Source organism: Bufo gargarizans, chromosome 9 (genome assembly GCF_014858855.1).
Source record: "Bufo gargarizans isolate SCDJY-AF-19 chromosome 9, ASM1485885v1, whole genome shotgun sequence".
NCBI lineage: Eukaryota > Metazoa > Chordata > Amphibia > Anura > Bufonidae > Bufo > Bufo gargarizans.
The window spans coordinates 191,694,646-191,713,127 of NC_058088.1; the positions used below are offsets into that span (position 1 = coordinate 191,694,646).

General features: G+C 50.9%; 1 protein-coding gene across 2 annotated transcripts in view; it reads left to right on the forward strand.

The window, feature by feature from the left end:
* Positions 1–367: 367 nt before the first annotated feature.
* LOC122946643 (histo-blood group ABO system transferase-like) overlaps positions 368–18,482 on the forward strand; it is a 34,994-nt gene continuing 16,879 nt past the window's right edge. For both annotated transcript variants that reach the window (XM_044306393.1, XM_044306394.1), the window contains exon 1: positions 368–529. In XM_044306393.1, the coding sequence (XP_044162328.1) occupies positions 520–529 (10 nt within the window). In that variant the 5' untranslated portion in view covers positions 368–519. The remainder of the gene's footprint in view (positions 530–18,482) is intronic.

An 18,482-nucleotide genomic window follows, 5' to 3' on the forward strand; every position in this document is an offset into this window, starting at 1 on the left:
AGCTTGTTGTATGGTGTGAGAATGCAGTGTCCTCCAGGATAGCCCCCACTTGTAGATTTAGGCATTAAAGTGCAAATTACATTTAGCATAAAACAGGTCCCAGAGATTGGGAAGACCTTGGAGATGGTTGACGTTTGTCCTTGGCACACACAACACATACTGGAAGCATAGGCTGAATTAATTAGGCCAGAACCAGCAAATTAACACTTACTGCCCTGCACGTGGCGTTTTACAGGTTGAAAACCAGGAGCTTCTCATGCTTTGGAAAAGCTAAATGTCACCACACCCTAATTCTCATCTGATGAGCCAGACGTTCAGGTTTCTTGAGATGGGGTTGGAAGCCAAAATCAGGAGGGGATCATTAAAGGTAAGAAGTTACGGGCAGATGCAACGTCTCCACTTTTTTCGAAACGCCTCCTGTTTTTTTTTTTTGCTCCCAGAACAAACCTAAACAGATCTGAAAGCTCCAAGAGCCGGTTACTACAGCGGACACATCCGTACAGAAGAGCTGCCGTCATCATGAAGAAACGTAAGTATTATAATAAGTTTACGAGAGCTGGATACGTTCAGTTACAAAATGAAAAGAAATTCGAAAAATCTGTAATTTTTATCACTTACTGTATCTTCCTAGAATATCTTTTATTTTTTACTGTAAATGTGTCTATTACTTCCATATGGTTTTATAACAATATTTATATTCATAAAATGGATTTGTATTTGGATTATTCTTATTTATCATAGTTTTTTTTTTACTCTGGGAATATTGTCCCCCATAACAGTGTCCTCCACAGAATCTGTCATTAATTGTCCTTTAAAAAAAAAAAAAATGCCCCACTTTTTGAACCCTGTAGGAAGGTGCAAGGATCCGTTATTGACGGAGGGTATGTGTCACCGAGATTCCTGACCTCGGTGAGGTAAGAGCCGGTAATTTTAAGTGTCAGCGGCAGTTAGAGCTGCCCTGGTGCGGCCCGCCGAGTATACTGGCCAGAAAGTAGGCGTATTGTGCATCCATGGAGACTTAAAGGACTAGCCCATCGCCTGGTGTGACTTTCCGCAGTGGCTAACACGTGGACTCATGAGGTGGCCGTTGCCACAAAGTTGCACTATGAACTAATAATTGGGAGAGACTTCCCCGGTTTCCCGGCACTATGGCCGGATACGAAAGGTACTGATACCCAGGAGAAAGATGTGACCCTAGCAGAGTGGCCTGGCTCAGAACCATGGGAACCAGTCAGAAGGGCCAGCGGTAGGGTGACTGCCACTTTGGTGGAAGAGAGGGAGAAACCCCCGCTAAGTGTGATGGTGGGAGACGTGGAGGACTTGCCGCCTGGTCCGGAGTTGGCAGACCTCAATGTCTCCGGGGATAATTTTGGTACCGCCCAACACCGGGACCCAACCCTATCCTGAGCCTGGGAAAATGTATCAATAGTAGATGGTGAACCACAACAACCAGGGGCAGAGTCAGTGTTCCCCCGTTTTGTGGTTCATCAGGAGATGTTGTACCCCAGGCTTATCGCAAACTTCGTGTTAGAGTTAGCCCACCAACATGTTCTCGGGGGTCATCTGGGAATGCAGAAGACAAAGGACCGGATACTACAACAGTTTTACTGGCCCAGTGTGTTTAGGGAGGTGGAAGAATTCTGTAAATCCTGCCCGACCTGCCAGGCAACTAGCCCCCAACACCTTTTTCGCAGTCCCTTGGTACCTCTCCCAATCATTGAGGTGGCGTTTGAGCGAATCGCTATGGACCTCGTAGGCCCAGTACCGAAGTCTGCTAGAGGACACCAACACTTCTTGGTCGTCCTGGACTATGCCACTCGGTACCCGGAGGCGGTTCCACTGCGACATACATTGGCGAAGGTAATAGCTAAGGCGCTAATGGAGATGTTCTCCCGACTGGGGCTACATAAAGAGGTTCTGACTGACCAGGGGACTCCTTTTATGTCCAAAGTCATAAGGGAACTCTGTAAGTTGCTGCATATCAGACAGTTATGAATGTCTGTGTATCATCCGCAAACGGACGGTCTGGTAGAAAGGTTTAACAAAACTCTAAAAACTATGTTAAAAAGGGTGGTGTCTAAAGATGGGAAGGATTGAGACCTTCTGCTGCCCTATCTCATGTTCGCAGTGCGAGAGGTGCCCCAGGCCTCTACTGGGTTCTTGCCCTTCGTATTGCTTTATGGCAGACATCCTCGTGGTCTGTTGGACGTGGCCAAAGAGGCATGGGAACAGCAACCTACTCCGCATAAAAGTGTAAAATATGTTGTCAAGATGCAACAGCGGATAGAGACTGTTTTACCCAGAGCCGGCTCCAGGATCATGTGGGCCCTTGGGCGATGAAGTCTCAGTGGGCCCCCTTACACAGGGATAACTCTCTGAGTACAGATAATACAGTAGATATCACCTGCAGTCCTATGTAATAGCATAGATAACACAGTCATGGCTATCTGAGTACAGAAAATGTAGTAGTGTTACCTGCAGTCCTATGTAAAACCACAGATAACACTAGTGTAGATCATGTAGTAGTGTTACCTGCATCCTTAGTGTACCTCCCTGTGCCTCTACCACAGACTCCATGCTGGCGGTGCTGCCTCCTCTTCCATCTTCAGACACAGACACACACACACGCACGGGGACAGACACACACACGCACGGGGACAGACACACACACGCATGGGGACAGACACAAACGCACGGGGACAGACACACACACGCACGGGGACAGACACACACACGCACGGGGACAGACACACACACGCACGGGGACAGACACACACACACGCACGGGGACAGACACACACACACGCACGGGGACAGACACACGCACACGCACGGGGACAGACACACACACACGCACGGGGACAGACACACACACACACGCACGGGGACAGACACACACACACGCACGGGGACAGACACACACACGCACGGGGACAGACACACACACACGCACGGGGACAGAAACGCACGGGGACAGACACGCACGGGGACAGACACGCACGGGGACAGACACGCACGGGGACAGACACGCACGGGGACAGACACGCACGGGGACAGACACGCACGGGGACAGACAGGCACGGGGACAGACATGCACACACGCACGGGGACAGACACACACACACGCACGGGGACAGACACACACACGCACGGGGACAGACACACACACGCACACACAGGGACAGACAGACACACACACAGGGACAGACAGACACACACACAGGGACAGACAGACACACACACAGGGACAGACAGACACACACACACACACGGGGACAGACAGACGCACACACACGGGGACGGACAGACAGACGCACACACACGGGGACAGAGAGACACACACACAGGGACAGAGACACACACACGGGGACAGAGACACACACACACAGGGACAGAGACACACACACACAGGGACAGAGACACACACACAGGGACAGAGACACACACACACAGGGACAGAGACACACACACACACAGGGACAGACAGACGCACACACACGGGGACAGACAGACACACACACGGGGACAGACACCTGTGCAATCATCAACCAACTTCTATCTAATGTGTGGCCACCTTTAGGGGACATTAAAAGGGAATTCCACCTTTAGTTATGCTCCAACCTTTCGTTACCTTATAATATGACTCCCACTGATACCCAGCACTGAGTGGACATGGACTGAGGTTTAAAAGGGAATTATCAACATGTACCAGAAGGTGGTCTAAACCATAACCCATTAGGCACTGGCTAGACTGTGGTATGGAGTCTAAGCAATGCCTCAGTTCTTATGCACACTGCCATTATGCATCCGTTCCGTGCATTGGGGACCACAATTCGTGGTCCCCAATGCACTGGCAACGTCCGTGCGGCGGCCGGGACAGATTGAGACCCATTCAACCTGAATGGGTCCATGATCCGTCTGCACAAAAAAATAGAACATGTTCTATTTTTTTGCGGTGCGGAGGCATGGACGGAAACACCATGGAAGCACTCCGTAGTGCTTCCCATTGAGCGATTGCGGACCCATTCAAGTGAATAGGTCAGCATCCGTGATGCACACGGCCGGTGTGCATGAGGCCATAGACACAGAAAGGGGCACACACACAGGGACAGACAGACTGGCACACACACAGGGACAGACAGACTGACACACACACAGGGACAGACAGACTGACACACACACACAGGGACAGACAGACTGACACACACACACAGGGACAGACAGACTGACACACACACACAGGGACAGACAGACACACACAGGGACAGACAGACACACATCATGGCCCTCAGAATACACCTGGATCTGTATGATAAACCCCCTTAATTGCACCAGATTCCACTCCACTTGAAACCAGCTGCCCCCGAGTGCTCCCCCTGCCCCCTCATATATGAGCTCCATATGCTTCTCCTCACAAGTTCTATGTTCTCCAGCAGCACATCCTACCTCACTCTATAGCATCTTGCAGGCACACAGCCCTTCCTCCTCCCACAAGCTGCTGCTGCCGTCAGGGTCTGTCATGTGACCATGAAGGAGCATGTGACCAGTGATGTCACGGACCTCCTTCTAACAACTACATTCTAGCATAGGATCGATCATCTACCAAAACAACTCCATCTACCCTGTTCTGAGTCCTGGGGCCGCTTACCCCAGCAGTGCACATGGCGAAAATTGTCTGCCTTACTGGGGTAAGCTGCCCTAGAATTCAAAACAGGCAGGACACAGTGCCCCCCCCCCCCCCCCCCCCCAGGAGCAGGGGGCCCCGGCACTTGCCCAGGTTTGCCGGGTGGTGGCGCCGGCCCTGGTTTTACCTCTTGTCAGGGAGCATATGGAGGCCGCTCAGCGAGCCCAGAGTCTGATCTATAATAGGCAGGCTCAGGTCCGGAACTTTAACCCTGGTGACCGGGTTTTGGTTCTGGTACCGACCATGCACAGTATGTTCCTGGCTAGATGGCAGGGGCCCTACGAGGTATTCGAGAAAGTTGGAGAGGTAAATTACAAGGTACACCAGCCAGGGCGGTGGAAGCCGGAGCAGGTTTACCATGTGAATTTACTTAAACCTTGGAAAGATAGGGAGACCTGTACAGAAGACAGCCAGCGGCCGGGTTTTCTAGGGGAAGAGGTTCCGGCTCCTATGTCTGATACAAGGTTGGCGGTTGCCACGGTAAAAATTGCTGACAGCCTCTCCTCTAAACAGGCTCAGGAGACCAGGGAGTTTGGTAGTCGGAACACGGATGTGTTCTCGGACCTCCCTGGACGCACATCCATAATCCAGCTTGAGATTGTCACTGAGCCTCAGGCAAAAGTCCAGTTAAAGCCATACCAGGTACCCGAGGCTCGGCGACAAACCATATCGGAGGAGGTGCAGCTAATTCTGCGGCTAGACATCATCGAGGAGTCTAAAAGTGAGTGGGCCAGTCCTATAGTATTGATACCCAAGCCGGACGGGACATGGTGCTTCGTCCACATCGGCGATACGTCTCGTCTTACCTGGACGATATTGTCATTCACAGTACCGACTGGGAAAGTCACCTGCCCAAAGTACAGGCCATAGTGGACTCCCTTCGAAAGGCTGGTCTAAAAGCTAACCCCAAAAAATGTGCGATTGGGTTAGAGGAGACCAAATACCTGGGGTATGTCATTGGGCGCGGAGTCTTTAAACCCCAAGTAAACAAAATAGAGGCGATAAGGAATTGGCCCCGACCTGTCACCTCTCGGCAAGTAAAGTCATTCCTGGGAATTGTGGGCTATTATATGAGGTTCATTCCCCATTTTGCCACTTTAGCAGCTTCATTGACAGGACTCTTGAAGGGATGAAAGTCCCTGGTGGTCCGCTGGAATGACCAGGCGGAAGAGGCTTTTTCCGCTTTGAAGTCGGCCCTGTGTGGGTCCCCGGTTTTGGTGGCGCCGAACTTCAAAAGGGAGTTTATAGTACAAACCGATGCCTCCGAAGTAGGCATTGGTGCTGTACTGTCTCAGGAAGTCAACGGGGAGGAGCATCCCATTGTTTGCCTCAGCCATAAGCTCTCCCCAGCCGAGACTAGGTACAGTATAGTGGAGAGAGAGTGCCTGGCTATCAAGTGGGCACTCGAGTCTCTCCGCTATTATTTGTTGGGGAGAAAGTTCCGTCTGGTAACTGACCACTTCCCTCTCAAGTGGATGAGCCAAGCCAAAGAGAGGAATGCTCGGGTCACCAGGTGGTTATTGTCTTTACAAAATTTTAGTTTTTTTGTGAAACATAGGGCAGGCAGGTTACAGGGAAACGCGGATGCCCTGTCCCGGGTCCACTGTCTGGCAAGTGTTCACTCACTCAGGGTTAAACAAAAGGGGGGGGGGGTTTATGTAGGAAGGCGCAAGGGTCCGTCATTAACAGAAGGTATGTGTCACCGAGATTTCTGGCGGTGAGGTAAGAGCCGGTAATTTTAAGTGTCAGCAGGTAAGGTAAGAGCCGGTAATTTTAAGTGTAGAGCCAATCCGGGCCGGCTCTTACTGGGAGCAGCCAAAGTGCATGATGGGTTGCTTCTCCCCACGCTCCAGGCCGGGTTTTGGATGGGATAAAAACCCAGCCAGCAGTCTCAGCTGTGTGGATTATCCTCCACTTCACAGTGAAGCTGTGGAGACGCTGTGGTTTTGGGAGCTCTCTGTGCTGAGGTCTGAAGGCTGTGTGTTAGGCGAGCAGGCCGCCTTACAGCCTGCAAGTGGACTTTCTGAGGCTGAGCATTCACCCGGGTGTAAACTCACACCCAGGATACCAGGCGAATGTTATTTTGTTTTTTTCTATGTGTGAACAAGCACCAAGCCTGAAAAGGGACTGTTCTGTTATATTATGCGTGTGAAGATTAAAACCTGGTCCATTGCCTCTATATTGCGTCCGCTAACCTGCCTACCAGAGCGAATTACCACAACCCTTAGTGACCGGTCCATTTTGAGCCTTTTCTTTTCCACATCTCAAGAGCCATAAGATTTTATCTTTCCATCTGATGGCTTTTTTTTTAAGGGTGGGTTCACATCAGCATTATGTATTCTGATATGGATTTCCGTAACTAACATGGTTATAACGGAAAATAACGGAATCCATTTTGTATTATTATTTATTATTAAAGCGCCATTCATTCCCTGGCGCTGTACATATGATAAGCGGTGCACATACATAATACAGACAATTGCACTAATCATAAAGAAGACAAGTTACAAACTGGTACAGAAGGAGAGAGGGCCCTGCCCGGGAGGGCTTACAATTTACATGGTATAGGAGAAGGGCACAGTAGGTGCGGGTGAAGCTGGTCATGGCGGTATAGAGGCAGCAGGGTCACTGGTTGTAGGCTTGTCTGAAGAGGTGGGGTTTTTTAGGTTTCTTTTGAAGGATTCTACTGACGGTGAGAGTCTGATATGTTGGGGTAGCGAGTTCCAGAGTGTGGGGGATGCACGGGAGAAATCTTGGAGGCAATTGTGGGAAGAGGCGATAAGAGGAGAGGAGAGAAGGAGGTCTTGTGAGGATCGGAGAGAGCGTGTGGGGATGTATCGGGAAAGTAGCTCAGAGATGTAGGGAGGGGAAAGGTTATGGATAGCCTTGTATGTATTTGTTAGTACTTTGAAGTGAATTTGCTGGGCAATGGGGAGCCAGTGAAGGGATTGGCAGAGGGGAGAGGCAGATGAGTAATAGGGTGAGAGATGGATTAGTCGGACAGCAGAGTTGAGGATAGATTGGAGGGGTGCAAGAGTGCTAGATGGAAGGCAACAGAGGATAGTGTTGCAATAGTCTAGGCGGGAGATGATGAGGGCATGTACAAGCATTTTTGCAGATTCAAAGTTAAGGAAGGCGCAGATGCGTGAGATGTTTTTGAGTTGGAGGCGGCAGGTGGGGCTTGGATGTGCGGCCGGAAGGAAAGGGCAGAATCCAAGGTCACTCCAAGGCAGCGGACTTGGTTGACCAGGGAGAGTGTGCATCCATTGATCGTGATAGATAGGTCTGTTGAAGGGGGGGGTTGAGCAAGATGGGGGAAAGATGATGAATTCTGTTTTAGCCATGTTAAGTTTTAGAAAGCGAAAGGCGAAGAAGGATTATATAGAAGATAGACATTGTGGGATTCTTGATAGTAAGGTGGTGATGTCTGGACCAGAGAGGTAGATTTGTGTGTCGTCAGCATAAGAGTGATACTGAAAGCCATGGGACTCTATCAGCTGTCCCAGGCCAAAGGTGTATATAGAGAAGAGCAGGGGTCCTAGGACAGAGCCTTGCGGGACACCAACAGAGAGGGAATGAGACAAGGAGGTGATGTGAGAGTGGAAGACGCTAAACGTCCGGTCTGTGGGGTATGATGTGATCCAGAAGAGGGCCAGGTCAGTGATGCCAAGAGATGAGAGAGTTTGCAACAGAAGGGAGTAGTCGACAGTGTCGAAGGCAGAGGACAGGTCAAGGAGAAGGGGGACAGAGTATTGTTTCTTGGTTTTGGCTGTTAGTAGGTCATTGGTGACTTTGGTAAGGGCAGTCTCAGTCGAGTGGTGGGGTCGGAAGCCAGATTGTAGGCGGTCAAAGAGGGAGCAGGAGGAGAGGTGAGATAGTTCAGAATGGATATGTTTTGTAGCTTTGAGGGAAATGGAAGAAGTGATATGGGGTGATAACTGGACAAAGAAGATGGGTCAAGTGAAGGCTTTTTGAGGATGGGTGAAATGGTTGCATGTTTAAAAGCAGAGGGGAAGACACCAGAGGTTAGTGATAGGTTGAAGAGATGAGTTAGGGCTGGGATAAACACTGTGGTGAGGTTAGGGATGAGGTGGGATGGGATTGAGGCAAGTGCACAGGTGGTCAGATGAGATCTGGAGAGTAGAGTAGTTTTTCTTCTGTAATGGTGGAGAAGCGGATTTTGGGAGAAGACGACCGAGCAGTAGTGTAGAGGGTTTGTGGGGACTGTGTAGTGAAGCTTTCTCTGATGTTGACTATCTTTTGTTTGAAATATTTGGCAAAGTCCTCAGCTGGGAAGAGAGGAAAGGGTGGGGGTGCTGGGGGACGGAGAAGGGAGTTAAAAGTGTTAAAAAGTTGTTTAGGACTGTGTGACAAGGAAGATATGAGGGATGAGAAGTCGCCTGTTTTGCATCAGCGAGTGAGGATTTGAATATGAGGAGGGATTGCTTGCATGCGGTGAAATGATCTTAAGAATGGGATTTCGTCCATCGCCGCTCAGCAGCCCTGGAAGCTTGTCTGAGTTTTTTGGTCAGGTTGGTGTGCCAGGGTTGTCTGTTAATTTTTGGGGTTTTGTTGTGTGTGAGGGGGGCAACAGTGTCCAGAGCTGTACTTATTGTGGTGTTATATAGGGTGGTAGCAGCATCTAGGTCTTGGAGGGAACAGATGGTAGAGAGTGGGAGAAGAGATTCAGAAAGGTGTGTGCTGGTGTGTGGATTGAGAGAGCAGCAGAAGAGACCAGTGAAGAGAAGGTGAGTAGGTTGTGGTCGGATAGGGGGAGAGGCGAATTAGAAAGGTAAGATAGGGAGCAGAGGCGGATAAAGATCCAGAGTGTGACCATCTCGGTGGGTGGGAGCTGAAGACCACTGTGATAGGCCGAAGGAGGAAGAGAGTGATAGGAGTTTAGAGGCGGCCGAGTGGCAGGTGTCAATAGGGATGTTGAAGTCATCCATGATGATAGTGGGGATGTAGTAGCCAGGTGTTAAAGTGGTATTTGGAACGCAGACAGGGCCAGCTGAAGGAGGAGAACGCTCACTGGCCCTGTCAATCAACAGGAGGAGGGGGCGTTTTTTTGAAAGAAGGATGCAGCGGCTACCAGCAAGTAACCGCCCTACTTGCTGGTAGCCAGGTAATTAACATATTATAAAAGTGCAGTTTTTAAAGAAACTAAACCACAGAAAAATGTATATTGAATAATCGCACTATAAGGATTTTAAAGAGGACCTTTCACTAGTATACAAACTAAAAACTAACTCCATCAGTGGGCAGAGCGGCGCCCAAGGGTCCCCCTGCACTTACTAGTATGCCTGGGCGCCGCTCCGTTCGCCCGGTATAGGCTCCGGTGTCTCAGCTCCGTCTGTTGTACTGGACTGATTTTTTGTAGGAGGCGTGTCCCTTGCTGCAGCACTGGCCAATCGCAGCGCACAGCTCATAGCCTGGAGCGGCGCCCTGGCATACTAGTAAGTGCAGGGGGACCCCTGGGCGCCGCTCTGCCCACTGATGGAGTTAGTTTTTAGTTTGTATACTAATGAAAGGTCCTCTTTAATTAGCCGAAAAATGGCTTTTGGGGGGTGACAGAAGCCCTTTAAGGGGTTGCAGAAATTTGTAGAAGGAGATTTGTAGTGGGACATGGAGATGATAGTGGGGATTTGCTGAGGGGGGCTTGGATTTGGAGAGATATCACCAGCAATAAGGAGAAGCAGAGAAAGTGTTAGTAGGTGAGAATAAGAGAGAACAGGAGGTATCTGTGTGTGTTTGGGGAGGAAGTGTTTTATGTTGTCAAGCGTCAGACGAGTAGGTAAGATGGAGGGAGAGATGAATAGGTCCTTGCTGGGTGAATGGATGTGGGGGTATTTCAGGAGGTTGTTGAAAAGTGGGAAGAGTAAGATGAAAAATGTAAACATTGTTTGCATTAACTATGTCTGTAATTGTGGTAGGAGCTAATCGAGGAACAGAGTAGGCATGCCTATGTACTGCCCTGAACCAACTGGCTGGAGTGTGCCCGGTGCCAGTGACGAGGTAAGGCCTAGATAAGTGGGCAAAGAGAACCGGCCCGGAGTAGGGTGCAATGTATTCTTGGAGCATCATGGAACCCATAAAGCCCAAAGAACGAAAGGCTCTGACAATCTCAACTCGCGGATTGGGAATATACCTGGGGTAGCAGGACAACCGCTAACGACCCACCTTGCGGATGACGTGTGCTGGTACCCGATGACTGGATGCTGCGGAAGCGGGACCCTACGTGAGAGGAGTGCCTGGGTACCGTGCTAGGGTTGAACCCCACCCCTGCCGCCAGGGTGCGGATATTGGAGACAAACTGGGCCGAAGAAGGGGGGCCTACCGTTGATCGGGAGCAACGGGTCGTCTAACGCGGGAGACTGGAGTGAGGCCAGAAGCTCTTGGAGTGCCTTGGCGGAACACCAACAGTTGGCCGTAGGGCAGAACTCTACCTCGGTGGGAGGACCAGCCTGATTGGACTTGGTGGCTGGGATGGACAGTATAAAGTGGACCGTATGCCAGGCGAGATGTCGCCTGAGCAGGGTCGCTCGGTTGACCGTGCCGTAGGTGAACTCCCCGGGTCTAAACACCCATAGAACCCTAGGTACATGGCTGCTTTGGTGATGATGCTTGCTGAGTGCCCAAAAGGGAGACAATCTAGGGCTACGGACAATCTGCGGAAAAGCTCGCCTGACACTGGTTGCCTACGCACCTGGACCGCTGCGCTAACCCTGAGGGTGGCTTTGATGGCCTTATACAAAAAATGGATTTGGCAGAGGGGTCGCTGAGCATCCGATGGTGTTGAATGCTAGCCAAATACAGCTTGATGGTGTTAAATGACAGGTGGCGGTGAGTGTGGCAATGGGCTATAAAGCCATGAAACGTAACCTCGTCCACCTCCCCCCGAGGATGGGTGTTTTTTTTGTTTTTTTTTGGAGACTGAGGAGCAGGGAAGTGAAAGACCTGCCCTGGGCATGATCGTAAATGCACAGTTGAGGAACCCTAACAGGAACCCTAACAGGGACTGGAGCTCCCACTTGGACTTGGACTAGGACCCTGGAAGTAGCCGCAGATGAACGGCAGCCTGGATCTTAGCCTGGCGAAGAGCTGGGGCAACTAGCCCAGCCCGAGAGGACGCCCTGAGGTCCCTTGACGATCAGGAATCAGGGTGCAGACTGCCCAGGTGAGATTGAGCAAAACCATGACGTAGCAATGAACAGGAGAATGCCGCTTGAGTGGGAGCAGAGTACAATACCTGATGTAACAACAATTGTCGAGATAATGGATGACCATGTCCAAACCCCCGTGATGAACCCGGATCCAATGCAATCAGGGATTCAAACATGCGGAACCCGAACCGGGTAAACAGGAACCATTGGATACTGCTGGAAAACCCCGAGCGTTTCAGGCAACTGCGTACAACCTGTGGGACAAAAGACCTGAGCAATTCAGGCAAATGCGAACAACCTGTGGGAAAAAGAGCTGAGCGAATCAGGCAAATGCGAACAACCTGTGGGAAAAAAGACCTGAGCGATTCAGGGAATACGTAACCTGAGTGAATCAAGAAAATACACACAACCTGGAAATACCGCCAACCTGAAAGAGACAGGAAAATACAAAACCTGAGTGATTCAGGGAAATACGTAACCTGGGTGAATCAGGAAAAACATACCGCCTGGAAATACCGGCAACCTGAAGACAGGAAATACAAAATCTGAGCGATTCAGGGAAATACCTGACCTGAGCGATTCAGGGAAATACGTAAAACCTGAGTGACTCGGGCACATACATAAACCTGAGCGATCCAGAAACATGAACCCGGGTGATTCTGGAAACATAAACCCGATTGATTCAGGTGAATACATGAACCCGAGCGATTCAGGGAAATGCATGAACCCGAGCGACCCAGGAAACACGTAAAACCTGCGCGACTCCGGGGAATTAGACCTAGGTGAATGGGTAAATACGTGAATTTTGGGCTAATCCGGGAAATACATGAAACCTGAGAATCAGAAGGAAACAGGAACGAACATGGTATAGAAAGGATCGCAACCTAACCGAATCAACGGACTGCGCTGCCAACTCTCCGGCGATACTGAAGACCTAGGAATGGAGGCTCGTGATGAACGAAGGAAGGCTCTGAGCTGCGGAGAAGCATCACGCCGCCACTTGGCTGGAATTTACGTGAAACCCGGCACCGCGGAGTGACCGAGCATGGAGGAGCCATGCGACACAATTGAGGATGGATCGAAATTCCGGTGGCCTAAGGCCCTGTTCACATGAAAAATAAGCTTGCGTTGGCACGAGACCTGGAGAGAGGTGTGATCTGGTGGCACTGGAAAGAGGCGACGGAGAACCAGGATGCAGCCTGGGCGCCATGGCCAACTGCTGGGTGACCCTGGACAGCCAGAATAAGAGCCCGAAGTTGCGCCGCATGCAACAAACCTGCGGAAAACAGGAATCTGGACACAAATCGGGTAACCAGGAACCAGCCGGACGCTGCTGAACAAACCCCCGAGCGTTACAGGCTGATGCATGGAACCCGCGTAATTCGGGCGATACACTGAATCCTGAGCGGTTCAGGCAACATGGAATCCTAAGCAAAGCAGGCAATTACATACACCTTCATAAGGAGGACGGACACCTGGGTGGGTCGGGCAGTACCTTGAACCTGGTTAGACCTGGCCACTACCTACCCACTGGGAGACAAGGGAAAAACAGAAGCCTGGGCGAATCAGGCCAACCTGACCTGAGTGAATCAGGGGAATACATAACCAGACTGTTCAGGAAAATATGCAACCTGGGAAACAACCGACCTGGAAGAGGTAGGAAAAACAAAACTCGAATCAGGGAGAACATGGCACCTGAGTGATTCAGGGAATACATGACACCTGAGCGATTCAGGGAACACACAAGATCCGAGCGATTCAGGGAACACACAAGATCTGAGCGATTCATGGAACACACAAGACCCGAGCGATTCAGGGAACACACAAGACCCGAGCGATTCAGGGAACACACAAGACCTGAGCGATTCAGGAAACACACAAGACCCGAGCGATTCAGGGAACACACAAGACCCGAGCGATTCAGGGAACACACAAGACCTGAGCGATTCAGGGAACACACAAGACCTGAGCGATTCAGGGAACACACAAGACCTGAGTTATTCAGGGAACATTACCCCTAAGTGACTAAGGGGAGGCATAACACCAGAGCAATTCAGGGGACCTGACCCCTAAGTCACTTAGGGAAGACATGACACATGCATATCTTGGGTAAATGACACCTGCAATTTGGAGAAAACATAACCCTGAGCGATTCAGGGAAGACATGACACATGCGATTTTGGGAACATGACACCTGTGATTTGGAGAAAAAACACGACGCTTGAGCGAATCAGGGAAGACAAAACCTGAATGATTCAGGGAAGACATGACACCTGTGATTTGAGGAAAAACATGACACCTGAGCGATTCAGGGAAACAAAACCTGAGTGATTCTGGGAAGACATGACCTGCGATTCCGGAAACATGACACCTGTGACTCGGGGAAAAACATGACACCTGAAGACATAACACTTGAGTGGTTTAGGGGAGACATAACACATGAGCGATCAGGGGAGACATACTACCTGAGCGATTCAGGGAAGAAATTACACCTGAGCGATCCGAGGAGCCATACTACCTGAGCGATTCAGGGAAGACCTTACACCTGAGCGATTCAGAGAAGACATTACACCTGAGCGATTCAGGGAAGACATTACACCTGAGCGACTCTAGGGAAGACATTACACCTGAGCGAAATTAGGGAAGACCTTACCCTAAGCGATTCAGGGAACATATGACACCCGGTGGTTACAGGGATGACATAACATCAGAGCGGATCGGGGAACAAGTGACACCTGGGCGGTATCAGGAATGACATCACACCTGAGCGATTCCGGGAAGACGGGACCCCTGGGCAATTTTAGGGCAGCCGTAACCCTGAGAGGTTCAGGGAACACCTGGGCCCTGAATTCAAGGAATACCACAGCCCCCAGCCACCCAGGGGGTGAAGATTTATAAACGTAATAGCGTGATTGGCATAGGAGCCCAGGGTGACCGGAGCCTGCACCTGGCAGTAAATCACAATTTTCCTTTTTTTCGGCAGTCTGGGGGTTAAGGGCAGCAGGCCAAACAGCCAGCGACTCGCCCACACGGAGAAGCGGCGCCCACTGCAGACAGGGCGGCTGTGCTGCTAGTCCTGCCGCCCGGGACCCCCGCACTGGGGAACATAATCAGGAAGAAGGCATGACTGCCACAGTGCCAAGCTTCCCTGGCAGCCACAACAACCCAAAAACTGGTCAACAGATGACTTAACCACAGTGCCGCATCTAAACTTCCTGACCTTGGATGGCTTGCAGGCGTCTGCAAGGTCTTGCAGTATAGAGCCTACAACAGCCCCATCATTCACACCTGCCCCCCTTTTCCCGGGCCGCGCCACACCAACTTGCGGCGCATGCGCCGGAGGTGCCCGGTACCTGGAGGGGGGAGGCGATGCATGCTCCGGCAGCCGGCGTGAGGCAGGGGGCCTGACGTGGAGCTACCGGCCAGGCTGTGAATCGGTGGAACACAAGGTGCCGATGGCAGGCGCGTCCGCCCGGGCCACAGAGCGGTGATACTCTGCTAGGCTGCAGGGAGAGAAGCGGGGGTTTGTCCGCACTGCCAACAGGGCTCGGCTACCCAGCCGGGACCAACTTACCGGAGGCGCCGTGGTCTAGATTCCACGAGGAAGCGAAACCGGAAGTGACGTCACAGCAGGTAGAAACCGGAAGTGACGTCACAGACGGGCGTTACTGCAAAGAACGGGTGCCCTCCTGCTTGTACCAGGGGGTTTAAATAGGGTAAGTCGCTCCACCCACAATTACAGGCTGCACGCCGCCTTAGGCTACTTTCACACTAGCGTTCGATCGGATCCGTTCTGAACGGATCCGATCGTAATAATGCAGACGGAGGCTCTGTTCAGAACGGATCCGTCTGCATTATATTAGCAAAAAAAAAGCTAAGTGTGAAAATAGCCTGGGACGGATCCGTCCAGACTTTCAATGTAAAGTCAATGGGGGACGGATCCGCCTGAAGATTGAGCCATATTGTGGCATCTTCAAACGGATCCGTCCCCATTGACTTACATTGTAAGTCTGGACGGATCCGCACGCCTCCGCACGGCCAGGTGGACACCCGAACGCTGCAAGCAGCGTTCAGCTGTCCACCTGTCCGTGCGGAGGCGAGCGGAGCGGAGGCTGAACGCCGCCAGACTGATGCAGTCTGAGCGGATCCGCCTCCATTCAGACTGCATCAGGGCTGGACGGCTGCGTTCGGGTCCGCTCGTGAGCCCCTTCAAACGGAGCTCACGAGCGGACCAGCGAACGCTAGTGTGAAAGGAGCCTTAACTATTTACCTGTGGTCCCCTTATAGTCACATTCTGGCATAATTCAGTAGGTGCACTAAAGAGTTGCACTTAAGAGATGCTGCATTTGGAAAGACCAAGGTCTGGAAGACCTAGGAACTTAGATTCCATAAGATGGAAGCCTTTAAGAGGCATTCAATTTTGATCCTTCATAACTGATCCCTGTGGTTCCCGTTATGCAGAATGGACAAAAAAGTTACGTCGACAGGAATTTTTTTGTCCATTCTGCATAACGGGAGCCAGACGGATCCGTTAAGATTCCCATAGACTTCCATTATGACAGATCAAAACGGAATGCCTCTTAATGGCTTCCGTTTTGACTTCCGCCCTATGGATTCCGTTATTTTCCGTTATGGCTTTCCATTATAACTTGCTTATAACGGAATACTTAACGCTGATGTGAACCCAGCCTTATTTGAATTAGTTTTTTATGGCCCAGGTTTGGGGTACATATAATCATATTGATTAAGGGGAATGTGTCCCCTCTTTTATTATTATTATTATTATGTAACTGCCGTTTTCTTTTTTGTAGGGACAGTGACAGGGAACTATTTTGTAATATACTTTATTTAGGGAAAACGTTTATTTGTGGTAGAAAACTGGGGCTGAAATGTCCCTTCGCAGCGCTCTCTCAGATGAGCATTGCTAAGGGTCCTCCGTCTTCTATCAGCATAGGAGAGGCGGGCAGTGTGGGAGCTGTGGGTCTCTGCCTGCCCTGCCCCCTCAGCCCGGTGGGCACAGGAGCCTTATGTGTTATAATTAACTCTACATTCCCCCTTTTTATTAGATATAATGAACTTGTACACTCTGTGTGCTCAGTGCCCAGCGTGGCCGGAGCTGTCAGTGAGCGCTCCCCCTGCACTCCGGGCACGCTGACTAATGGAGCAGCCGCCGGGAGCGATGCCTGACTGAGCGGTGAGCGCCACTACAGGCCGTGCAGGGAGGCAAGGGGAAGCTGTGATATAGGGAGAGTTATGTCCCTCTATACTGTGCCCCCCAATACTATCCTGCAGAGACAGTCCCCCTGAAAATACTGGTACCACACAGTGTGCCGGATACACCACTCACTGCGCTGTGCATTATATAGAGCTCGGATACACCACCACTGCACTGTGCATTATATAGAGCTCGGATACACCACCCACTGCGCTGTGCATTATATAGAGAACAGCTCGGATACACCACCCACTGCGCTGTGCATTATATAGAGCTCGGATACACCACCACTTCGCTGTGCATTATATAGAGCTCGGATACACCTCCCACTGCGCTGTGCATTATATAGAGCTCGGATACACCTCCCACTGCGCTGTGCATTATATAGAGCTCAGATACACCACCCACTGCGCTGTGCATTATATAGAGAGCAGCTCGGATACACCTCCCACTGCACTGTGCATTATATTGATAACAGCTCGGATACACCACCCACTGCACTGTGCATTATATAGAGCTCGGATACACCTCCCACTGCACTGTGCATTATATAGAGAACAGCTCGGATACACCTCCCACTGCACTGTGCATTATAGAGAGAGCAGCTCGGATACACTTCCCACTGCGCTGTGCATTATATAGAGAACAGCTCGGATACACCTCCCACTGCGCTGTGCATTATAGAGAGAGCAGCTTCGGATAATCCTCCCACTGCGCTGTGCATTATACAGAGAACAGCTCAGATACACCTCCCACTGCACTGTGCATTATATAGAGAGCAGCTCGGATAAATCTCCCACTGCGCTGTGCATTATATAGAGAGCAGCTCTGATACACCACCCACTGCACTGTGTATTATATAGAGAGCAGCTCGGATACACCTCCCACTGCGCTGTGCATTATATAGAGAGCAGCTCTGATACACCACCCACTGCACTGTGCATTATATAGAGAACAGCTCGGATACACCTCCCACTGTGCTGTGCATTATATAGAGAACAGCTCGGATACACCACTCACTGCGCTGTGCATTATAGAGAGAGCAGCTCGGATACACCTCCCACTGCGCTGTGCATTATATAGAGAGCAGCTCGGATACACCTCCCACTGTGCTGTGCATTATATAGAGAGCAGCTCGGATACACCTCCCACTGCACTGTGCATTATGCAGAGAACAGCTCGGCTACACCTTACACTGCGCTGTGCATTATATAGAGAACAGCTCGGATACACCTCCCACTGCGCTCAGGGCCGGTGCAAGAATTTTTGCCAACACAAGCATAGCTACAATTTGGTGCCCCACCCCCGCAGCTCACCTGGCGCTGGTTCCATCTGCAGCAGCTAGCTTCTCCTCTGTGTGGTCCTTGTATCTTCGCTCTGGAACCAGTCCTCGCTGGTTTGAGGACTGGATTTTTCGCCC